Source organism: Neodiprion fabricii, chromosome 2 (assembly GCF_021155785.1).
Source record: "Neodiprion fabricii isolate iyNeoFabr1 chromosome 2, iyNeoFabr1.1, whole genome shotgun sequence".
In the NCBI taxonomy this organism is placed as follows: Eukaryota; Metazoa; Arthropoda; class Insecta; order Hymenoptera; family Diprionidae; genus Neodiprion; species Neodiprion fabricii.
In genome coordinates, this window is record NC_060240.1 from 27,665,108 (window position 1) to 27,687,841 (window position 22,734).

The 22,734-nt window shown below is 36.8% G+C and overlaps 1 protein-coding gene and 1 long non-coding RNA gene across 4 annotated transcripts in view; one reads left to right on the forward strand and one right to left on the reverse strand.

Annotated features, from left to right (window-relative positions):
• LOC124175988 overlaps positions 1–755 on the forward strand; it is a 10,038-nt gene extending 9,283 nt beyond the window's left edge. Inside the window, exon 2 of the long non-coding RNA XR_006869282.1 lies at positions 170–755. This is a non-coding gene — a long non-coding RNA (uncharacterized LOC124175988). The remainder of the gene's footprint in view (positions 1–169) is intronic.
• LOC124175985 (long-chain fatty acid transport protein 4-like) overlaps positions 1–14,494 on the reverse strand; it is a 16,590-nt gene extending 2,096 nt beyond the window's left edge. For 2 of the 3 annotated variants that reach the window (XR_006869281.1, XM_046556723.1), the window contains exons 1-10: positions 14,289–14,494; positions 13,371–13,719; positions 7,504–7,832; positions 3,813–3,963; positions 3,446–3,683; positions 3,082–3,316; positions 1,214–1,415; positions 665–857; positions 453–593; positions 191–328 (exon numbers count right to left, since the gene is read on the reverse strand). Coding sequence is in view for 2 of the 3 variants with exons in the window: in XM_046556723.1 (XP_046412679.1) it covers positions 191–328; positions 453–593; positions 665–857; positions 1,214–1,415; positions 3,082–3,316; positions 3,446–3,683; positions 3,813–3,963; positions 7,504–7,832; positions 13,371–13,466 (1,723 nt within the window). In the remaining variant the exon portion in view is untranslated. Of the gene's footprint in view, positions 1–190; positions 329–452; positions 594–664; positions 858–1,213; positions 1,416–3,081; positions 3,317–3,445; positions 3,684–3,812; positions 3,964–7,503; positions 7,833–12,447; positions 12,817–13,370; positions 13,720–14,288 lie in introns of those variants that run through there. The other variant, XM_046556724.1, reaches the window with a different exon arrangement.
• Between the last annotated feature and the right edge of the window lie 8,240 nt (positions 14,495–22,734).

Below are 22,734 nucleotides of genomic sequence, written 5' to 3' on the forward strand. Positions count from 1 at the left end.
GACATGTTATAGATCGAAAAGTGGTTCAACTGAATTAAAAAAATTTGAATATCTTAATTTGTAAATCTCGTATGGGAATGATGTTTTTATTTCAGTTATCGAATATTCTGAAAATTTAGTACTTTTCTTGTTTATTATTCACTCATGAGACATTTGATAATCGTTACAGGTTAGTGTTTGCTTTGCTCACCAGAAATGAAGGCAGAATCACCCTTGGCGAAGACATCATGAACGATTTTGCTTTTGGATGCCTTAGAGTCGACGTAACCCAGGAATGCTCTTGTTGGATTATTCGGCATGATTTTACCGATGAAAACGCCAGGTTCATCTGAAAACGAACTCGACAAGTTAGAGCAGTTTTTGCTAATTAGCAACAAATTTGTTCAGCTTTCAACATACACAATTTTAGAATCAAGAATTATTATTATATACGATTGAAGAAACGTAATTACTTGGCTCGCAGGTCATACAAAGTCCCTTAGAATTCCTGATTGGCTCGCCATTTGCATCTACCTTAATTATAGAAATCGGATACACTGCTGGAATGATTCTTGAGACGAAACCGATAGCTCCAACGGTGTTGTCGATGTTTACTGTGGAAAGTAAATAATTATGCTTATGTTCGCTCTATTGCATTAAATTTCTTGTACGACAATTTGCCTACCAATGTTAGCATTTCCTTCGGTAGCTCCGTAAAATTCGGCAACTTTTGCTATTTTGAAACGATTAACGAAATCACTCCAAATTTGCGGCCTCAGCCCATTACCAAAAATCATTCGAACATTGTGTTGCTTGTCTTCTGGTTTTGGCGGTACTGCCAGTACATAGCGACACATTTCCCCAATATATTGAGCTATCTGAAATGAGAAAAATTTATAAATATTACATCACCGCCAGCTAAAACGAGTTCAGTAGTCGCACCAATCGTAAATTACGTCGCATGACGAAGAATTTGTTTTGCAGAAGGATCGATATTTTAAAAGTATTTTCAATATGATAAATGATGGGTGTTTCAACCTGTTTTCGTTTACTGCAATAAATAGAATATGGTACAAGGACGAATGTGATTAACGTAGGGAAAATTTAACGACCTGTGATATCTCGAAAATAATATGATAGTAGTAATAATAACGATAACCACAAAGAGAATAAAAATAAAACATGTTGGAACAAATATAAGAATATATAATACACAACTTGTTTTTCAACTTACAGTACACTGGTATTTAGCACAATCGGTAAAATACGAGCTGGCCGAAAACTTTTTCCTAATCACAACCGTTGAACCGTGTAGTAAAGCTTGACCTATCGACATGATACCGCCAGCCGTGTGGTACAATGGTAGTGGAGTGTAAAATCTATCACTGTTTCGAAAACCTGCGACATAGTGGATACCGCTAGCGATGAATAAGTACCTGTAACCAGAAAATCGTTAAGATAATTGGCGAGAGAAAATTTCACGCTTGTCTCTTTTCCGGCAACGTCATTTTATTATTACAACACTTGCGACGATTTTTCTAGTAACCAAATAAAGGACTCCGCAGAACCCTTATGGGAATTGACTCTCGGTCGAATTGGCTGAAATTTTCATATGTTGTAGTACATACCCTCCCAATCAAAAGTTCTCACGGGCACAAGTGTCAAACATCAATGGTTTCCAAGATACAAGCTTCGGAAGGGGGGGGGCGCAGATTTTTTAGTATCTCTGGATTAGCCGATTTTGATGAATTACAAAGCTTCAAGGGGACTTGAAATGAAATATATCACTCAAAAACTGCACAGCCAATTCGCAGAGACTCCGCACATGCGTGAAAGACAAGACAAGTCGATTGCTGCATGAATCGGAAGGTCTTGTTCAAGCGAAATCTGACGTTGCACTTCCTTATAGTATACCAACGAGTTCATGAATGAAATCAACCGCAGCTTTCTGCCTATGTTTGAGAATCGACCGTGCGGTTTTTTGAGTGATTTGTTTGATTTCAAGTCCCCTTGAAGCTTTGTAACTCGTCATAATCGTGTAATTCAAAGATAGCAAAAAATCTGCGCGCCCCCCTTCTCAAGGCCTGTATTTTGGAAACTACTGATCTTTGGGACTTGTGCCCGTGGAAAACTTTTGATCGAGAGGGTATATACTACCTAGTACTAAAATTTCAGGCAATTCGATCAAAAGCCAATTATCATAAGGATTCTGCAGGATCCTTTGCAAAATTCTTTTCATCAAATGATGTAAAAATGTCATGTTCTTCAATGATAAAGGCAATGGGTTAAATTTCAAGCCAAAGTACAAAGTACTTAACACATAGATATTTTACATAATCCACGATTTGGTCTTTAATTTTTCGTGAAATTTGTTACCGCTTTTACTGCTCCAACCTGAGTCGAATATCCGGTTGTGATTAGCCGCGATTTGACGAAAATAGTGAGATAAGCTATACGCACGTATCATAATGCTGAGAAATAATAAAAAAGATTTTTTGATAAATTTATGGCATTTAAACTGTTATTGAAAAGAAGAAAAAAAAACATCGAATAGTTTATGTCCCGCAAAGAGCATTATTATATATACAGTGTACATGACGACTTTGAAAGTTCGTTTGACGAAATGATACGTGTGATTAATTAAATATACTTTTCATCACTTCGAAAGTCATGCATAAAATACAACGTATGTAACCGCTGTAAATTCAATTACGTAAAACTGGTCAAATGAATGAATGAATGAATGAACGAATAAACGAATGAACGAATATAAAAAAGAGAGAAGAAGTTTTTAAGAAGAATTGACCAGATCGCGATGTGGCGTTGAAAAATATAAATGCATTTACATTAATTAAAGTTCCTAATTTGTGAATGTAATTGGTTGACGAATACGCTTTTCGAACATTTAGCCGTTATTGTTGAATTCAGAACGGAAATTATAGTTTCAAATCTTTATATATTTTTTTTGTCAATTTTCCTTATTACTCAATTATTCAGTGTAATTGTATTGTATATAATGAATACAATGTTCAATTGTAACGAGTTTTTTTACTCCCACGTCAGGAATATAATGAAAAAAAAAGAGGAAATTGCTCATCTCACCTGGAGTTTGTGATCACGGCAGCTTTTGGCAGGCCGGTTGTACCGCTAGTGTAAATATAAAGGAGTTTATCACTGTATCCGCCCTTGTCTTTGATTACAGGCGGTGTGGTCGGGGCATCAACGAGAATAGCGGTAAGATCTTTTTCCTTCAGTCCATTAGAAGGTGAATTTGTCGTTTCCGAAAATCTGTACAACGCTGTCTTCGCGTTTATAGACGAAGATATATCTTTAACGGCTGGGGGGAGAAAAACCATAATTTAATTTCGCATATACATCATAAAGTACGGAGGAATGAGTAATCATTTTTCATGTTATTCTCCTCCATTTCTCTCGGTCTATAATTACAAGAGTCAAAGCAACTTACCGTCGCCTAAATCAGCGCCGTATATTATCGCTTGGCAATTGGCAACGTTGATGCTGTGGAGAAGCGATGCTTTTCGGAGATTAGTATTTATCAACGGTACTATAACACCGAGTTTGCTCAACCCTAGCCAAATTCCAACGAACTCCGGCCGATTTTCCAAAAACAGAGCAACGGCGTCTCCTTTGTGATATCCATGCGTCTTGAACACCGTCGCTACTTTATTACTGAAATCCTCAATCTGCAAATAATGGCAAATGCGTATTAGCGGTAACTCGGCAATTTACAGAGAAGAAATGTAAGAATCTCTGTTCTCGTTACAATCTTGACATTTTTATACACTAAAGGCGATGAAGCGCAAATAATATACCTGCTGGAAGGTCCATTCTTGATCTTCGTAAATGAAGCAAGTTTTGTTCGGATGTTTCGTCACGTATTGCGCGAAGATATCTGCGACGCATCGATTCTTCTTCTCGTGTGATCGGATTGACCACAGTAAAGTTATGTATCTCAAAACTGCCCTGTTCAATCAAAAAATTACAGAAATAGGATTAACTTTTTGTTTTTTAAATCATTTTCGAATGAAATAATTAACTATAAAAATTCATTACATGCAGGAATACATATATTGAATAAAGTTTCATCCTAAATTGCCGTGTACAGAAGTGGCCAAGGTAAGCAAAAATCCAGCATTCTCTTAGCGAGAGAAGAATTTTAAACACGTTGTGTGTTCTTTTTTATGAGGTATCTATAAGTGTATTTACTCGTTGCGATAAAAAAAAAGTCGTCGGAATCTTACTTTTTTGCGTATGATATTTAAAAAACCAGCATTAATAGCTTTACATCTCAAAACGAAAATCGAACTTACATGCGATAACTTCGCATCAAGTACTTTACCTGGATTGACACGACTTCAGGTTATTGACGTTAATTATTCGGTGCTTTGATCATGTAGTGCTATACATGTAATATATTACATATGCAGGTATACAGCTGAACCGTGCCGAGTCATCATCGGATACAAAATCAAGCCGTTAAAAATTCAAGGTGATAACTGAGGTCACGCGTTAACCGACGCTGCATTGTTAAACCGCGGCACAAAACTTTTCAACGTCGCTTGGTTGTTCGCATGTGGGTAAAAAAATGTTGTAATAATAAGAGGGCAAAAGAAAAACGAAAAACAATTTTTCCTCAATGTAACACTTCCTGTTTGATTTAATGATCAGATGAAAACTGGCCGTTTGAATAAGTTACAAATTACGCAAGCGTTAAGAATATCCTGTAGAAAATATAACAAAAGACACGTGTATGATAATAAGACTACTAATAAGATAAGGCAATGACGAAGATTAAACTTATTTTCTAAAAAACACTTACATAGAAATTAATGCAAATGAGCGTTATTCAGCAACCGTATGGTTCGCAAGTTGTCGTAAGCATAAGAGTTCCAAGTTCATCCTTAATCTGAATTCAATTGCAAACGGAAAAGAAGCTCCAGTACAACCGTATTTTCTAATCGTATTCCACGAAAAGTGATTTTCAAAAATCAAATGGGTTTCGTGGTTAAAATGAGTTTCGTAAAGTCCGAACCATGATTCGTTCTTGCCACCGATATTTTCCATACCAATCGTGGAGTATTTTATATCAAATCCGAATAGTCATTAACCGTAATTAATTCTCGCATGAGTGGTCTAATAATTACACACACCTATAATAATATAATAATCCGTGCTCGTTATACGTTTGACCGGTAACTTGCCGGTCATAAAATATTCTACTCACGTTACATGCAATACAAACAAATTTTACACGTATACGTATGTATTGCAGCCTAGTTAAACACGGTATAAATGTACCATATCAAGAAACGCGTTTTGATGCCGTTATACAGATCAAATCGACACGCATCGGCAATCTCTCCTATCCATGTTTCAAACAAGATAATAATATAATCTCGGCTTGTTGATATTCTAAGGTAGTCGTTGAAACAAGTTATAAGGAGCTTTACACTCGAACATTATGCAGCCAATTAAAAAGGATTGCGAGTGAACCCCGTGCGGTTGTAATTACGCAACAGGGATCTACATATTGTGTAGTAAATAATAGTAAAAACGATGATCATAACACGCATTATTGGCAGATAACGGAAGTTACAAAAACTGGCGCCTGATTTGATAAACCTTTCCCTCGTTCAAAAGCGTAAAACGATTTTACAGTCTGGACAATTAACGCAGCTGTGTTACAGTTACTCGTCATGATATACAATTTCACTAAATCCAGCTGTGAAACTCAAAAAAAACATCACGGTATATCTCTTTGTAATATATATATACCTATATACTTATATTCCAAGAGCATAACGAAAAAAGGCGAGCCTGAAGATATTAATGTAACCGCATCGAAATGTTGAAGCAAAAATTACTATTTTGCACCTATAGAATAACTGAAGAAGTTGAATTGACAAGATCTGAGTCTGTTCACGGTTTATCAACGGTTTCTCGAATTTCCGAAAGTCGTCTAAAGATGCAAAATAACGAGTTTTTCTAAAGATGCATCATTACAATAACGTGACAAACTTCAGCCTCGTGGAAAAAAAAATGAATAAAAAAACGCGAAGGGATGTCACCATACGGATATTTATATTACTACGCTATCCGTCTTCGCTCGTTTCAACCTTTGTATCATTTCGAGGCTCGCTTTATGGCGCAAGCTAACCGCGATTTCCTTGCATGGCCGTTTGTGATCATGTTAAAACCGGTATAACTTGCTACATTAATTTGCGTATTTTCAAGTTTTTCTTTAACAATTTGGTATTCGCAATTTGAAGCATCGACCATGTAAAGATTGGCAATATGTTTAAAGATTATTTCAAAACAACGTATCAGATTGTACTAAAAAAGTCAAGAAAAACACGAAACGTCGAAAGGAAGGCAATAGCGTTAACGCAAATGTCACCGCTACGACAAACAAACAAATAAGAAGAACTGAAAAATAAACAACGAAGTGGAATTTCTCTTAGTGATACTCGAAAGCGATTTCTCTCAATTCTAGGACAGTGCACACGTACAGCAACAGCCTGGTCCAACCTGTTTAAGCTCGACCTTTCGGACCACTGCACGCCGATCTTACACATAACCATAGTAAATAAAAGTAATCAACATAACGGTGAATTGGAAGATTGGTAATATTCTCTCACATCCATTTCAAGCTTTTTCTCACTCTTTCACGCGGCCAAAATGAATCGACGATTGAAATCTCCCGCCCTGTATATCATACACCGGATGTTCAGGGTCGTGTCACGAGGTCAAAGGGCCCGAGGTACGCATTCATTAAATATTTATCGGCACTTATTACAGCTCAGATCAGCGTGATCTGCGTTACAAATGTCTATGAATTTTCGTTATTGCATTAGGCGACCGATCGTTACTTTGGTCAGACGATCGTCACCTTCTATAATTCTGCAAAAATATATCGAGTAAAAAAATCTGGAGCATAATATCGAATCCAAGAAGATCCCGACATCGATTCATCTTTATTTACTGCCCTCTTTGCGTGCAAGGAACGCGCAGTTTCCTTAACCCGCATCCCGGCAGACAGTGTTCTTATGTCGTCGAAAGAAACTACCGCTATGAAGCATCCGGCAAGCCTCTGACAATAGGAAGTATGTCTAAGGAACGAATATATAGAAAGATAACGAGTTAGTTTACATGACGCTTGCTTCCGTTGTACCGATGACCACAGCACGTAAGAATGATTGTTTTACCAACCAAGAGTTAACGCATCCGAACCGTTACAATTTAACTCTCTCCCTCTCTCGAGAAAGAGAGAGAAAGAGAGAGAAAGCAGTCTAGCGTGTTTTTGATCCGGAGTAAGCGACCGCCGCTAATGATTGCGAAACGAAGGTTAACAAACAGTGGCGTTAAGTGAACAATATAATTTTCTAAATCTTACAGAGACCGAAAACGCCTCCTTGAGTCCGTGACCAGACATACCTGGCACCAACAACAACGAATTACTTCTAGTGACGAAAAATAAGAACAACAACAACAACAACAACTCACGTGATATCCCTCGGCAGTGTTCTTACGGCGACGTAGAACCACCTGAGCCTTCCTCCGGACGCGAAGTAGGCGACAACGGCGACGAGGAAGAGCTGAAGCAGGAACATCGGCCCCATGAACATCCATACCGCTGCCGAGAGCACGATCAGGATCGCTGCTATCATCGTGGCTAGCGCCAGGCGACCCAGCAGACGCAGAACTGTGCTCCGTCGGCCCCCCAACTCGCGGACACGTGAGTCGGGCGCCCCTGGAGGGGGGATTATCCCGCCACCTTCGTTGGCCTCGGCTCCCCGTCCCGACGGATCCTCGATCTCGCCGCGTTCCACGTCCTGCGCACATGTCGAAAATATCTGTAACTTCGCTGCCTTCTTTACCCGCTGTGTGTTTTTATTTCGTTTTTCCTTTGTTTTTTTCACTCATTTCTACGCTCGTCCGTGCTCATATTTTTCCCGTCCCAAAGACGTCGCTTCGGTTCGGAAATCTGACCGACTAGAATCACTGATTTCTTGAAGATCAGAGACGAGACTGGAAAACTGGAAACGGGATTGGAGGGCGCGTGTAGTCAGGCTTTACCGACCGAGTGAAACGTTCGGCTATTGTCAGAGCCTGTGTATGGTTGAATTGAAAAAGTCTTTAGCTAGTGCAATTCTAGGTATTATCTGTAAATAACGATGGCCGCTAATCGTAAGCTAAAAATAATCAATGAATCGATTAATCGAGTTCAATAAAATAATCGAACCCGACTTGACTGAATTGGTAAAAATTACTCGATTAATCAATTTTTTTGTAGATTTTTAGAACGGTGCATTTGAAAAAGAAATTTCGGAAATTTCAGCGTGTTGTCTTAATAGCGGAAATCCTTTTCATAACTTATGGTTTCATTGAAAATATTTTTCAATTTCGGGTAAAAATATTAATTTACCTTTCATTTATTATATCAAATAAGTATCTAGTGAATAGGACAATGAAGGAGGTTCGACGTTCCCTGAAAGCGAGGCTACATTGAATAAAGAATGCAGCTTTTCCGATTAAGTTTAAGAATTTCCTTTTACGACGCGACAATTAAAATACAATGACTCTTGCTATATATCGATTAGAATCTGTGAATAGTTGCTTCTTTTGCTATTTTACCGACAGGGCAAACAGGTTTTTTCAAATCTTGATCGATCGTACGAAAGAGGCGACATTGTAATGGTTGTAAATTATTGGATGCCTGAAGGAAAAACTTGTTTTTCATACTTTCCATTATGTGAGCAACTCATTTGATTAATCGCTGAGCATATCAATAACTGTCACAAGATGATGTTGAACCTGTATACGTGTTATTTTGTATCTTTTTTATTTATTGGGCTTAACTTGTTTTCATTTAGGAGTCACGTCAGTTATCAACGATAACGAAAAGCATGATCTGTCATTTTTTCCCTTTCGTTTTTTCTTACGAACATGCGACTGCCTACGTCTTTGAACTTAAAACGAAGCTGCCACAAATATGTGAGTCAAATCGGAATGATATGAATAGAGATATACCTTATCGCATCGTATCATCGCTTTTCAATATCTTGTTATTCAGCTGGTATAATTTTACTTTGGCTCATGAATGAGGTATTCCGCGGCTTTCAATGCTTCAGTATTCGTTTTTGATTCCACAAGTTTGACTCCGGTAATTATACGTCAAAATAGGTAGTAAAATTTCATATTAATCGTCATTTGTTACGATAAATTGGAACACGCAATTAAGGCTGATATGGAGCTTTGACTCATTGCCGGATTTAGATCTGGCCATAAATCAATCTCGATGTGCATTTATTTTTTGTCGATGATTATGAAAACTCGTCGGATAAACAGAAAACGGGAATCCTCGTAAAAAAAGCGGCCTGAAAAATACGACGAAGAACAAACGAGCCAATGCGGATATAGCGTGAACTTCTGTTGACTGACCTAATTTGATAGCAGAGGAAAACAAAAAAAAAAAAAAAGAAACAATCTGTGCTTACACCGACTAACAGTAATACATTAATTATTGCAATGCGTACATGAATATAATCACGAGACGATTTGAAACAATGGGATTTTACTTGCAGTTCAATAAATCTGTAAGAATGTCGCTTAGGAATTTAAAAAGGTTGAGTCTGGCGCAACGATTCGAGCTCAAGAATTCGTCGAACGTAAATTTATATCTGTTACATATCTAGACTTGAATATTTGAGCACCGATACGACAGATGCACGTAAATTTGTCTCCGGTAATTAAGCAGGTTTTAAAAAGTTTTAAATCATTAAGTACTCATAACGTTAATGATACCAATTATCATCAAACTCACAGCAGGCGCCAAAAATGTGAACAACACATCGTACAAATATTCGAGGAAGTTGGATATCAGCGGGAGGCTGTAATATCAGCTACCCATAGACACAAAAAAATCACGAATTAGATAAGCCAGAGCAACAGCAATGCCTTAAACAGAATCTAACTTTTTTTTAATCTCCGTTATACGCCGAATTTTCATCAGTATAGTATACTCAAATTATCCGTTAAACTTTTGTATATATTTAATCAGTTCACATTCGCTATTCCAGTCACAAAATTATGAATTAGCCTGAAGCCTTGTATACTGTGAATATTCATTCCGATTCTGAACGATGTATGGCATAAAAATAATAATAATAATAATAATAGTAAAGAAAAAAAAACCGCGTGGTAAGAAAAGCGTGCTTTCACGTCGCTGCGTGCTATCTGTCATGTTGTGCAGTTTCATGGGTATGATGCGATATGTGCCTACATATACTTGCATAGTTAATACAGCACCGTGCATATTCAGACGTGGAAAGCGTGAAAAGTAGGTGAAAGAATCATAACAAAAATAACACAGGTAAATCAAGTATCCTTATCTGTACTCCACGTTTACGTACCTACACAATGTGTACCGTTCCGCTATTCAGATTTGACGTACAAAACTTTCGCGGTTTCTTCTCCCACAGCGATGCGTGTATATAGTATGATATTACATATGTTGCAAACTGTAGTAAAAAGAATGAGTCCAGATTTGAGAAATCGGGGCATTTTAAATGAAGCACGAGATGAGCTATTGGAAATTATTGTTGCGTGACGACAATCTAATCATTTTAATGATTAGACAGAATTCCCATGTGTGGTGTAACAATTACAAAAGGTATTCGTAAGCGTTTTGGAAAAACCATCAACCTCGACGAATGATGTACATGTTATAGGTACGAAAAATGAGTTTTAATTTAGTGATTGTTTAAAACCGCAAAACCATTAGATTTGTCGAATTTTGACGAGTTTAATGGGTGTATTACTAAAGACAGCTGAGAGCACCGACTGCTCACTATACAAGGAAGAGAGTGACGCCTTGAAAATGGGTTAATTCTGCTGGAGAAATTTGAAACCGTCGCGTCATTGCCGTGTCAGACAATTCGGTGTACTTTATGCTCAACTATTTTGATGCTCCTACTTTTTTGGAAATAAAAGTTTCCACAAATATGCAAATGTGTAAATTGGAACCTGCACGTCCTCGCAACTCAGGCTAGCAACGACTCTTGTGCATCGATTTTCTTTTCCTTTTTAACTACTCATTAATTCCCTCTCGCCTCGTTATTCTTATTTAACGCTTTTAATTATCTTCCTAGATGATATTCGGTTACATCGCGTTGCTACTTGTGCAACTGTAACCAGCTGTGTGTATATATATATATATATATATATATATATATTTATGGCAGTCCATACCTTTTCGACCTGGATCTGACCTTTGACTTCTCGGATTGGGTTCGCGATTTTTTATATGATTGTTCTCACTTTGAGAGGAACTAGTTTTTTTTGAAAGACTTCTTTGACTCGATTTGAATTTTCTAAAACCTTTTAAAACGATTTTACTGATCGGCACAATTTAAAAATATGAAAAATTGCGTGACGGATATCAAAGTTTTTAAACTTAGAGCCAGAGCGGGCTAATTTTTCCTTCTTACTGTTTTCGAGCTTTATCAGAAAAAAGAACACGTTTAAAAAATTAGAAGCGGTAGTCATTTTACTATGGATGGTCGCTGAAATACTTTCATATTATGTCACGTCGAATTTTTGAAAATTTTTTCAAATTATTCGGAAACTTTTCACCACTTGCAATTTTTTTTATTAACAAAATAAAGTAGAAAAAAACTCTTGCGAAAATTTAATATATATACATATTTAATTGCAGTTATTACTTGTAATTCGCATACGTATACATATATCTGTTCATTTGTAGAGAAATGCGCGGGATACATCAATCGGGTTTTTAGATTTCATAGCCCATCTCTCATGTTATACATAGACACGTACAATAATCATTACTAATATGTAATGTAATAAATAATATTTGTTATTAATCGCGTTCACAACTTAAAACTACATGTAGGTACATTATTTCACAAAATTTTTATCACCGATCACACGCCCAACAATTCAATTAACTACATAATATAATGTCTTAAATTATCATCCCAAGTTTTATTCTTGGAATGGGAAATAAAATGATGCGCCGAAAACTTTATTGTTGGTAAACTCTTTGCGTCGTAAATTTGAAGGTGTAATGACGTAAATTGCAAACAAGTATATTCAATAATAGCTAGTTGACCGTAGCCGTGTGACACGCCGTTTGAAATCATGAACAAGATTGAAAAACAATTTTAGAGACTTTCGCTGTCAGTTTTCGTTGTCAGAATATAAATAACGGATCGAGAAATTTCAGATTAGTGTATTTGAAAGTTAAAATAATTGGCAATGATATAAATATAAGTGTATACAACTTTCTATGAGCTCAGCTTATTAAAAAATATCAAAATTTGCGAGCGTTTGATCGTTTGAGAAATTTGGAAAGCTATCTGTAGTCATCATTCTTCTACGTATACAGCAGAGGTAAGTTTTTGTAAAATAATTGCTACGACTTACCTTGTTAAAACAAAACCGTGGGCGACGTGCGTTAAAAAACCGGTAAATCGGACGACCAACGCATAGTTTGAGGAAGTTTCGTTTTAGCAACACGGTTGGGTCTTTTTATAATAATCAAATGTCCAATCTCCACGGAGTCACTTTCGGATTTTGCCAATGATCGTTGCGTGAAGTAACGCGGCTAATTTAGAGGCGATATAAAAATAGACGTATCTCTAGATATTACAGGCCTCGTGATTGTTACTATTTTTCAACTTTTTACCTCTCGGCTTTCTCACTCGATCGCTTTCTCATTGTCAGTTCTGTCAGATCCAAATTTCCGACAAGCGGATGAAAACCACGCGACTCTCGATTAACGCTCAAGTTTAGGTATCAAGGCCAGTGTGTTTGTAAATACGGAAATGCAGCGCATCGCTATTGTCATCAACCACGCGATTTGCAAGACTGGAAAACCGGCTGCTCAAATGTTTTCGATCAATAACTCCGCGTGTGCTGCTCTCTCTACGATAAAATCGAAACTTTTTCTGGCGGGCTCGTAGCGTCGGTGTGAATTATTAGAACAGAACGCGTTCGCGTGAAAATCGAAAGTTGTATAAAAAGAAGAAGTGAAATTTCCCCGTCAAACTTCTGGAGAATATATTTTATTCAAGAGCGCACAGTTGGTTATTTATTTTCAAACCTGGTTCATTGGAATTCACTTCTTCCCGACGCGCTAATTTCGCGAATTCATAAACTCACGTTACGTCATTGATGTACGAATAAACACGAAGACGGTCAGAGAAAAAAGTTGAGCGCTTAAAGAAGAAGAAGTAGAAGATACAGGGATATTTGAAAATCGAAGCTTCCTATAACCGGAGAATTATATTGAAAGGATCAATCGTTCGAGCATAGTCTTAAAGAGATGTGGTCTTTTTTGGACTCACCTTATCCTTGTTTGGAACCAAATTTGGAATAATTGCCGGTGCGGTACCGTTCATCGTGCCGTGTGTTGGTGGACTTTTCGAAATTGAATCCGACATGCTGTTGTCCTGATTTATGGTTTACGATGAAACAGGTTTTAAATATAATTCAACTCACTGCGTATACATTTGCATATACGTGCATTAATTCACCACTGATTTTGCAAAGTTATTGCTATATACTTATTACAGCAACTTTCATTTTATTTCTCAAGGAGTATAAGTTACAACTCTGATTGGCAGTGACTGAATTTGAATGACATTCACTATTCCCCATTCACTTTGATTGCAAGAGAACCGATATACGGGATCGCTGGAATGCAAGTTAACGAAAGAATGAAAATTCAACTTTACCGATCACATTTTATAACTGATGTTAAATCACGTCTTTTGACACGACCAAAACGATTTATAACAATAATAATACCGCTCATCGCCCGCAGACTTTCATTTTCTTATTGAAAGGGGAAATATTTCTTAAGTTTCGCGATTACTGATAAAAGTAAAGATTATGATCACTAGCTACTTTTTCTAACAGCATGTACATGCGTTTCAAAAACTCGAACTGTTCGACCGTGGTCAGTTTGATCAGTGATCGTAAAGTAGAAAGAATACACCTCATATACACCATACGTATGTACGTATAATAACCGAGAGCATGGAAAGCAGGGAATAATTTGAACTGGAAAGAGGTTAGATTTAAATTTCCCGAGAGTCTATAGATCGCAGCATTTTGAAAACTGAAGTACAATCAGTCGCTTCCTACTATAAGTAGCGACAGGTAATTTGATTATGCTTGAGGAATCAAAATTGACCTAACGTATATAACAATATACTTGATTTACAAGCTATAAATATATCGAGGGGAAAAAATAAATTTACCATCAAAATAAACCATCGACAATTAACAAAAAATTCGTTAAAAATGATAGAATAGTTATTCGCACATCTGAATCAATCACATCGTTTCACATTTTCACTCTAGTCATCCTCAACGATAAAAAACTTTCAAACTAGAAGGGTATGGCGATGTTGTTGCTGGCGCAGCCTCTTGCTCGTACAAGTTCTCGGTACGGACTATACAGAACTGATTCCATCCATGTACCTCAGAATCGGCGAGGCAAGACTTTAACGAAGCCTCCCTCCCAATCCTTACCTTGTAACCACATCTGGAGCCCATTTCTGCGAGCAATGCTCACCTACCCGCTGCCTCTCATGTGCCGCCGAGCTTCTTTACCAGAAATTACGTAGACATATACGACACGTAACAGGGTCTTTTATTTGACCCTAAGATCACGCATGTCCTGCTTCCACGCACGCAACGATCAAGCTGTTAACGACAATCGTGCAGGCTGCGGTATAACTTGGATAATACGTAATTTCAAGCGTTAGAAGGTGAATAATTAAATATGGACAGCGTACAATTGATGTATGTACATTGGGTTGGCTGATTTTTGAACTTTTTCTTTTTAAGGTGCTGCTCGAAAAATTTGTGATAAATAGTGGAAGAAAATTGCCGTCAAACCTGGAGAAGGCAGGAAAATATTTATACGTCGCTACCGAGTGTTAAAATATTATTTATCAGTTTTTATGTTTATACCTTACGGACTTGTACATGTATTATTTTTTTTCGTACCGTGGTCGGATTAATAATTCAGCAATCAACAGCAAAACGAGTCTAACAATTCCGTAGTTGGCTCTTCTCGTCATTTATCCGAAAGAGGAGTATCGCATCACCTTAATGTCTCTATTTCGTTTTCACTACTGATTTTTATGAATAATGATTAATTGGACTACGGTACGAAAAACATAAACTAATATATATAATAAGTCCGTACACATAAAAATAGATGAAAACTATTTCAATAATTGGCTACGACCTCTAAATATTTTCCTGCCTCCTCCAGGTTTTGAGGTAATTTTTTTTTTTCACAAAATTTTTCACAAATTTTCCGAGTAGCACCTTAAAAAAAAATAGTTGAAAAATGAGCAACCTGGTAAAATGCATACATTCCGTAACTTGTTTTCGGTCCGAAACATAATGCGACTTCAATTCTATAGGAATCATGTGACAATGCATCCGGTTTTTCCACGTCTGCTGCATCGCCACTCATTGTCACGTAATTCGTATATAATTGGACTCGCATTTTGTTTCGGACCGAAAAGAAGTTAGCTGGAAGGTTAACCAAATTAGATATTTTGTATCTACTTTAAGTTGATTGCACAGTTGACCTTTGCCTTCTGTAAAAGGGAAATCACTGAATACACGACTCAAACAAATTAGTAATTATATAAAATGAATAAGACATGCGGTTAACCAAACATGAAGTTTTTTGAACGGTTGAAAAAAATGTTATTTCGGTGCAGAGTTAACCCGCAATTATAAATTACATCGTAATTATTCAGAAAATGAATTCGTTGATTATTATTTAAATCTTGTCATCAACTTTGAACTTGTGTATTGATGTTCAAATACACAGAACGATATGTTAAGATTTATCACAACATCGCACACACACTGTGGCAATATCACTTATATTTCATTTCGATTTACCCTTGGAAAGAAAAAAATACCGTTTCGTAAGTAGGTAAGTCAATAGATCTGCTCAGTTTAATGTGTCTAAGAAAGCGAATCCGTGTGCATGAATATTCTCACATTCCGTTGATTCATTACCCTTAGCAAAGGTATTACTGCATAACATCTTGATGATGGATTCCCAAATGACAAAGCATTACATTACGATTGTATATCGGTTTGAAAATATAGTATCGTTGGTGCGATACCGATAAAAATAAGCTCATCTGTTATGTTATGATTACATTACACGCGTAATCCGGCGCCGTGAATGTATCTATAATAAATCCGATATTTTATTCGACGTATATAAATTCGTATGCCTGCCGACACAGCTCCGACAATTTTGCCTTTCAGGTATAAGTCATTAGTCAAATTTAACTACCTGAAATCTAATGTTAGACAACCTTCACCGCGAATACAATTTTTTTAAATGACTTTTTTTTGTAAGTTATTGAATTACATAGCTGAGTATATCCTGGTTGTAAAATCTGCACTAAATCCTTGTACTCGTGGTCGTTAGAACGTATGTAATTACACACAAAACGCTGGTTTTTAATAGCTGTAATTATTTACTTTTATTTAATTTCCTAACAATCACGTAAGCATAACTTAACGAGGACAGATATATTTTGGCGAAAAACTTGATGTGCAAAATGAACAAAAATATAGTTTCAAGGAAGCCGAGTATTATATGGTAATAAAAAATGAGTCAATCTGAAATTAAATTTAATCTGATTTCGTAACTGTGTCTTTAACGTCACGTCAGCGGATGTTTTTACAAAAAATATCGACTTCGTTTCAATACCTTAACTCATTCATTTTTCCTTATTATATATACATATTTTCCAGATTAAATTTGAATCCGTGTGAGTGGCCATTGCGTTTGAAGACAGTGCAGCCGCAGCATTTTAATATAAATTAATCGAGGGCTTGCAAATACATCCGGTATAATATCAGCCAGACCCTGCTGCGATATTAGTTTCGACTGTGGGTAATAAAATCACGGCGCATTTTCAATGGAGCGTTGTAATATCAGCAGCTATCAATTGAATATCTAATTTTAGCTGCTTAGCATTTTTAACGTTACTACAAAAATCGTCAATGAAATCACATCTTGTCATGGATGAAATATATTCTTTACTCTTTCCCCTCATTGTTAGGTGGGCAATAATTTAACGTCTTGGATTGATCAGCATCGCATTGCTGAAAATGAGTTGTGACAAATTTTCGTTTAAGTTGTATTCGAAATATTTCGAAAATCGTTAATCGGAGAGAGGGAGAGAGGGAGAGAGAAGAAGAAGACTGAGTGGAAGTACGTGTATAACTTGGTATTTAGCATTAGGTCTGCCTTGACACGTTGAGAGCGTTTATATAGTTTTTTCCTTTCGCAATCCGTAGAGCCATGTTTTAATGCCACGATAAAAGTCATCAGCGATGCCGAACGTCACTGTCGCCTAGTTAACGCGCCCAGCGAAGTATCTATGCATATATTATAAAAAGGATATACTTATGTACGTATAAACCTAAATGCTCATTATTCGTAGACGGGTGAAAAACATAATTGCCGGTTTATCCGCCGGCATTTCGTGCACGATATAATTATACTTGTGTGCGTATTTCTTCGCACGACGTTCATTGAATATACCGATCTGCAAGCGTCGTATAATTAATTCGCAATATAGGTGTCTCATTATCACCTGTTTTACTACATTTTCTTACTGGAAATTCAAATCGAAAGGCCATTATATGCAAACAAGATGACTTGTAAAAACAGCGAAAAAAAAAAAAATTCCGTCGTATACTGCGAACAGCGTGTATCTTTGAGATAATATACGCGTACGGATTATTGTAAAAGATTAGAAAGTAGAACGATTTTCCCAACCTAACGACAAGTTGTCAAATTGTATATGATTATAAAATTCTCTCCTTCATGCACGCAAGAATCATCATTATCATCATAATTATAATAATTATTTTCTTTCCTCTCTCTCTCTCTCTCTCTCTCTCTTTCTCCCTTCCTTCCTCTCTAGTATTGATTATCGAAACGTTTTTGTAAAATTTTTTATTTTGTCGCCTAATCCTCGCCTATAAAAACGACTCGTTCGCATCACCTTGTGTGCGAATGACTAGTCATTCTCTGCGACTACTATACATATGTATAAATAATCTAAAACAAAATACACGGACAAAAATAGTTTAAACTTGTATGTTATTTCGGATTTTCTTTTTTGTACTTACATAAACTACACGTAACTTACATCCTATTCACATACGTAATCAAATATGTACGATTTATGAATATACCTGATCACTAACGAACTGAAATTCATTATGAACCTCCGCGTAGGTATAAATATGAGTAGATTCAACCAGATTTTTATAATGGCGAATCTCAGTAATGATATTCACCTTTATAAACGTTGTAAATAAATGCATGGTCACGAAGCCAGTAACGAAGGCAAAGGCTTGCAGTGAACGCTACTGAAACGTTGTAAAATTCAGATGGGAATAAAGAATTTAATTAATGCTTTTAACGGGTCTTCCGATAAATGACCGAGCTGATGATATTTATTCATTATAGATATCTTGAATGATTAAGATATTATTCAGGTTTAAAAATATTGAAACTACCGTCAATGAAGATCAACCTGAGAGAACATTTTACTTTTTCTCAAACTTGATTACGATATCGTTATACGTGACCTTAAAAATGACGATTTGAATATTTATTCGCCAGTTTGCATACCTGTGCGAAATTGTTTTCCGTGCACGTACATCGTTCTTTTTTTTTTTTGCTGCAAATCCAGGAACACAAAAATACGAAAGTTCTTATTTGCGTTTCGAACAAACCACACGGTATTCCCGATCCGTTTACAACGAAGGAAATCTACAGAGCATGGAACTCGCTTTTTTATTCTCCGAATAAGTTTTGCGTCATATTATTGTATCCCAGTTCTGTTTTTCTGCAGTTAATTAATTCAGCAGCATTTACTTTTCTACGTATGATAAAATTATCCCGTACGATTATTTACAAAGTTATTCATCACAATTGCCAAGTATGTGACTGTAAATTGCAAGAAATCAACGCACATTGATCTAAACAGTGATCTTAAGTAGACCGAAACGGTCGACCGTGATCGCTAACAAATATCGATGAAAAAGTGGGCTACTTTTCTTCTGATTCTTTATAAACACTGTTATGCGAAAGGGAAAGGATACGCGATAGATAACGTGCAATGAGTATGTGTAAAAAATTTGTTCCTATAATGCGATAAGATTTTCACCGTTTTATAACAAAATAGTGCAAATAATTGAGCAGCGAACAATATTGACGATTATTATATAATACAAGCTGTTACCAGCGTGCAGAAGTTCCTCCTTTAACGCGCACGTAGTTGCAAAAGAAACCCGATCCACTTTACCATTCAAATCGAGTCTTTCAGCTTGTTACACGCTTACCGCAGATTAACCGCATTAGATTTAGTTATTAGCATCGCTTTCCTCTCTTCATTGTTCGTCGTCATTACGTTTATTTACGGAGGCATGGCGGTTGTGCAATTTCGGAAACCGTCGGTAGAATGATAATCGTGTTGTGGTAATTTTGAATTTCCTTAAAAGTGGGATAGCAATGGATAATTCTCCTCTTCGGTTGTACCCTGCATGGCAGCTAGGTCTTCAAGTCCGTCAATTGCGTGTTCGCATACCTATACAAATAAGCTGTTATAACGCGACTTTGCCAGACCATACGTGGGATTAAGGTTGCCTTAAAAATGGACCAAGGATATACGTATGTATATGTGAAATTCACACGTACGCCAGGCACGTACCCCCATTGTCACGATTTAATTGGTTGCTTAATCACCGAAAGAAAATATCTACAACCGCAGCAGCTGCAATCTGATGCAGTCATGCCGTATTCAAAATGCACCTGCAGGAACGTATGCCCATGTAATAAATTCCCCGCAGCAGTTTTCATTGCTTTTAAACATATTTTTCCTTAAAATATAACGAATTCAGTCGTTGCATATTTTACATCTTGACGTACGTGATGTACATAGAGAAAGAATCGAGTGTTCGTAAATTTTCAAGTTATACGTTCGTTCCTTTTCTTTCGTACTTTCTTGTGATGTGAATTTAATTTTCGTCTCATGCGTCTGTACCGAATTTCTGACCATTTCTATCTAGCCAGGTCAACCTCTCCGCTATAAGTCTGTGACAAATGCGCGCATGCAATATATGAAACACGCTATAATACCGTTCATTACTGATCACATATTGCAGCGAGTATGTATATAGGCGGTGCATTAACAATTCACGCGACCCACTGACCGATAAGTATGAGAGAAAAATGAAAGAATGGTAAAAGTAGAAGATAAAGAAGAGAAAAAAAAAAAAATTGGAAAACGAGCAAGTGCCTTGGTAGTCAGTACGGTAATAACATTAACGGTCTATCCCCTCGTCTTAATTGTACGCAAAGAATGTGTTACGAGATGTGAAAGGTAGCTCTGCAGGCTTGCGGCGAGTGAACCGGGTGTTCATCGGTATTAGAAGATAATTTTTCCAAGGCATATTTTAAAACGATAGAGAAGAATAAATGATTTACACACGAATCAATTGAGCGGGAATCGCATCAGCAGTTTTCGATTGGCGAGTTCGCGGCTTACGATTAGTTTTACAGACCGTATAAACAATTAATTTTAATACGACGAACGGAGGTCTTGGATCGGAGAAAAAAAATCCTGAAAGTCATACGTTGAACTCCGTGAAACCCCGAAAAGCAATTAACGCAAGGATATAAAAAATTTTCTACGTAATTTACGTTTAACAACATTGAACGTATACGCGAAACACACGAATGCCGATGATACAGCATTACGGTTTAGTTACATAATTTAAGATTGTATTGATCTCGAACCGATTTGTATAATCATTTATTAACACAATGACTTGAAATTTTTCGGAATGAAAACGTTGCGTGAAAAGTATGATAATTTATTGAAGCGTGCCGGTCGTTTTATACATAGCAGTATTTATCATACGGACATTCGATGAGCTTGAACTGAGAACAGGAAATCCCAGCATGACAGGATCTTGCTGTATTAAACGATATAAAAAATTTGTTTACGATACGGCGATTAAAAAATTCTAAATTATACGATGTATATTGAGTCGCAGGTACACTATAGTTTGCGATAAGTACTTACAAACAAGTTTTTTCAACCACATGAGGTGTACAGAGTGAATTCCTAACGACCGCATACGCAATAAATTTTAGAAGACGACGGGCCATGCAGTCGGTAGGAATGCACTTTGTATATTATAGGTATACAGCGCGCGTTAGAGACTGTTTTACATGACCCAAACGAAATAAGAAAAAGAAAAACGAAATGAAAATTGGGCGAAAGTAAAAAGGGCGTGTTACAATAAAATCCCGTTGCCCTTCGTATTCATTCATCTTCCGTTCTACTTAAAAGCAGCGATTGACAGGCGGAGAGAGGTAAAAATAAAATAAAGGTTGTAGAAAGTGGACCGAATTTGTTTCGGCCAAGTTTCTCATTATCACGTCGAATCTTATAATTTCGACGTAAAATTTGTCAGCGTTGCTCGAGATTCAACTGACAAGGTGTAACAGAAGTACGCTGCACGGCTGCAGGCGATGTTCAAGCTTTCAAAGTGCAGAACTAGAACAAGACGCAGGTGAGTGTGGCGGCTTTGCACGATGAATATCGAGGACATTCATGATTACACCTGCGACAGTTGAATGACCCAAGAGTCAAGACTGATTCTCTGTGGTTCTCCAACACTGTGCAATTCCTCATCACCGTACCGACAAACTATCATAGACAGAATTTTTATCTACTTGCGGTAATCCCGTGACTATTTCGACGCTTTTCACGCTTATTAGTTTTACGACGTCTACAGATATAAATAATTACAACAGTAACGCTTCTCACGCGTCGAGTTAGACACTCACGTACAAAAAATAATTTATGTATATATATATATGTATCTTCGGTTCACGGTCATTCTGCAAATTGTACGCAATTAATTTATACAGTCACACTTATTTCCTCATCCGCATGTGTATGAGTAATAAATGAAGCAATGTATCGTTCCGTCATTTTCATTTATAAAAATAACGTTTCTATATAAATACACTACACTGCTATAGTACTATTTGTGGAAAGAAGGCGTTGATCGTTGTTTTACGATTGTTCCGAAATGTTGAGGAATTATGGTCCGAGTTGTGTGGAAAAAAAAAAAATTAAAATTAAAAATTAAAAACTCCAACGTTCGTTCAAACTATCGCACCTGCAATTACCTTACAAGACCCTCGTAATCAATCCTTAAGATTAATCCTCAACCGAATTTAGCGTCTTGACTAAGCGAGTACAAAGTGCGGAGTTGGACTCGGTTTTTTTTAAATAAGTGTGATAATTAACGTCTGCTCGTTTATTATACCGCTTGTTTTTTTCACGCAGCAAGCGCAATTTATTCACGTACACCATCCGGCTGTCGTAACTTCAATTAACACTGCATCTATGCATGATGTAGTAGATATCACTGCGAACAGGTGAAGACGTATACAAATGCAGATACCGGATGGAATGTTTCAATTTTTCGTGGATAATCCGTTGTATAATTAATCAACGAGTTGTTTAGTCATCTAGGGACAAATTTCGGGAATTATTAATGTCGCCGGCTTAGCAGATCGATCCTTCGTCGCATCTGCACACCTAATTTAAGACC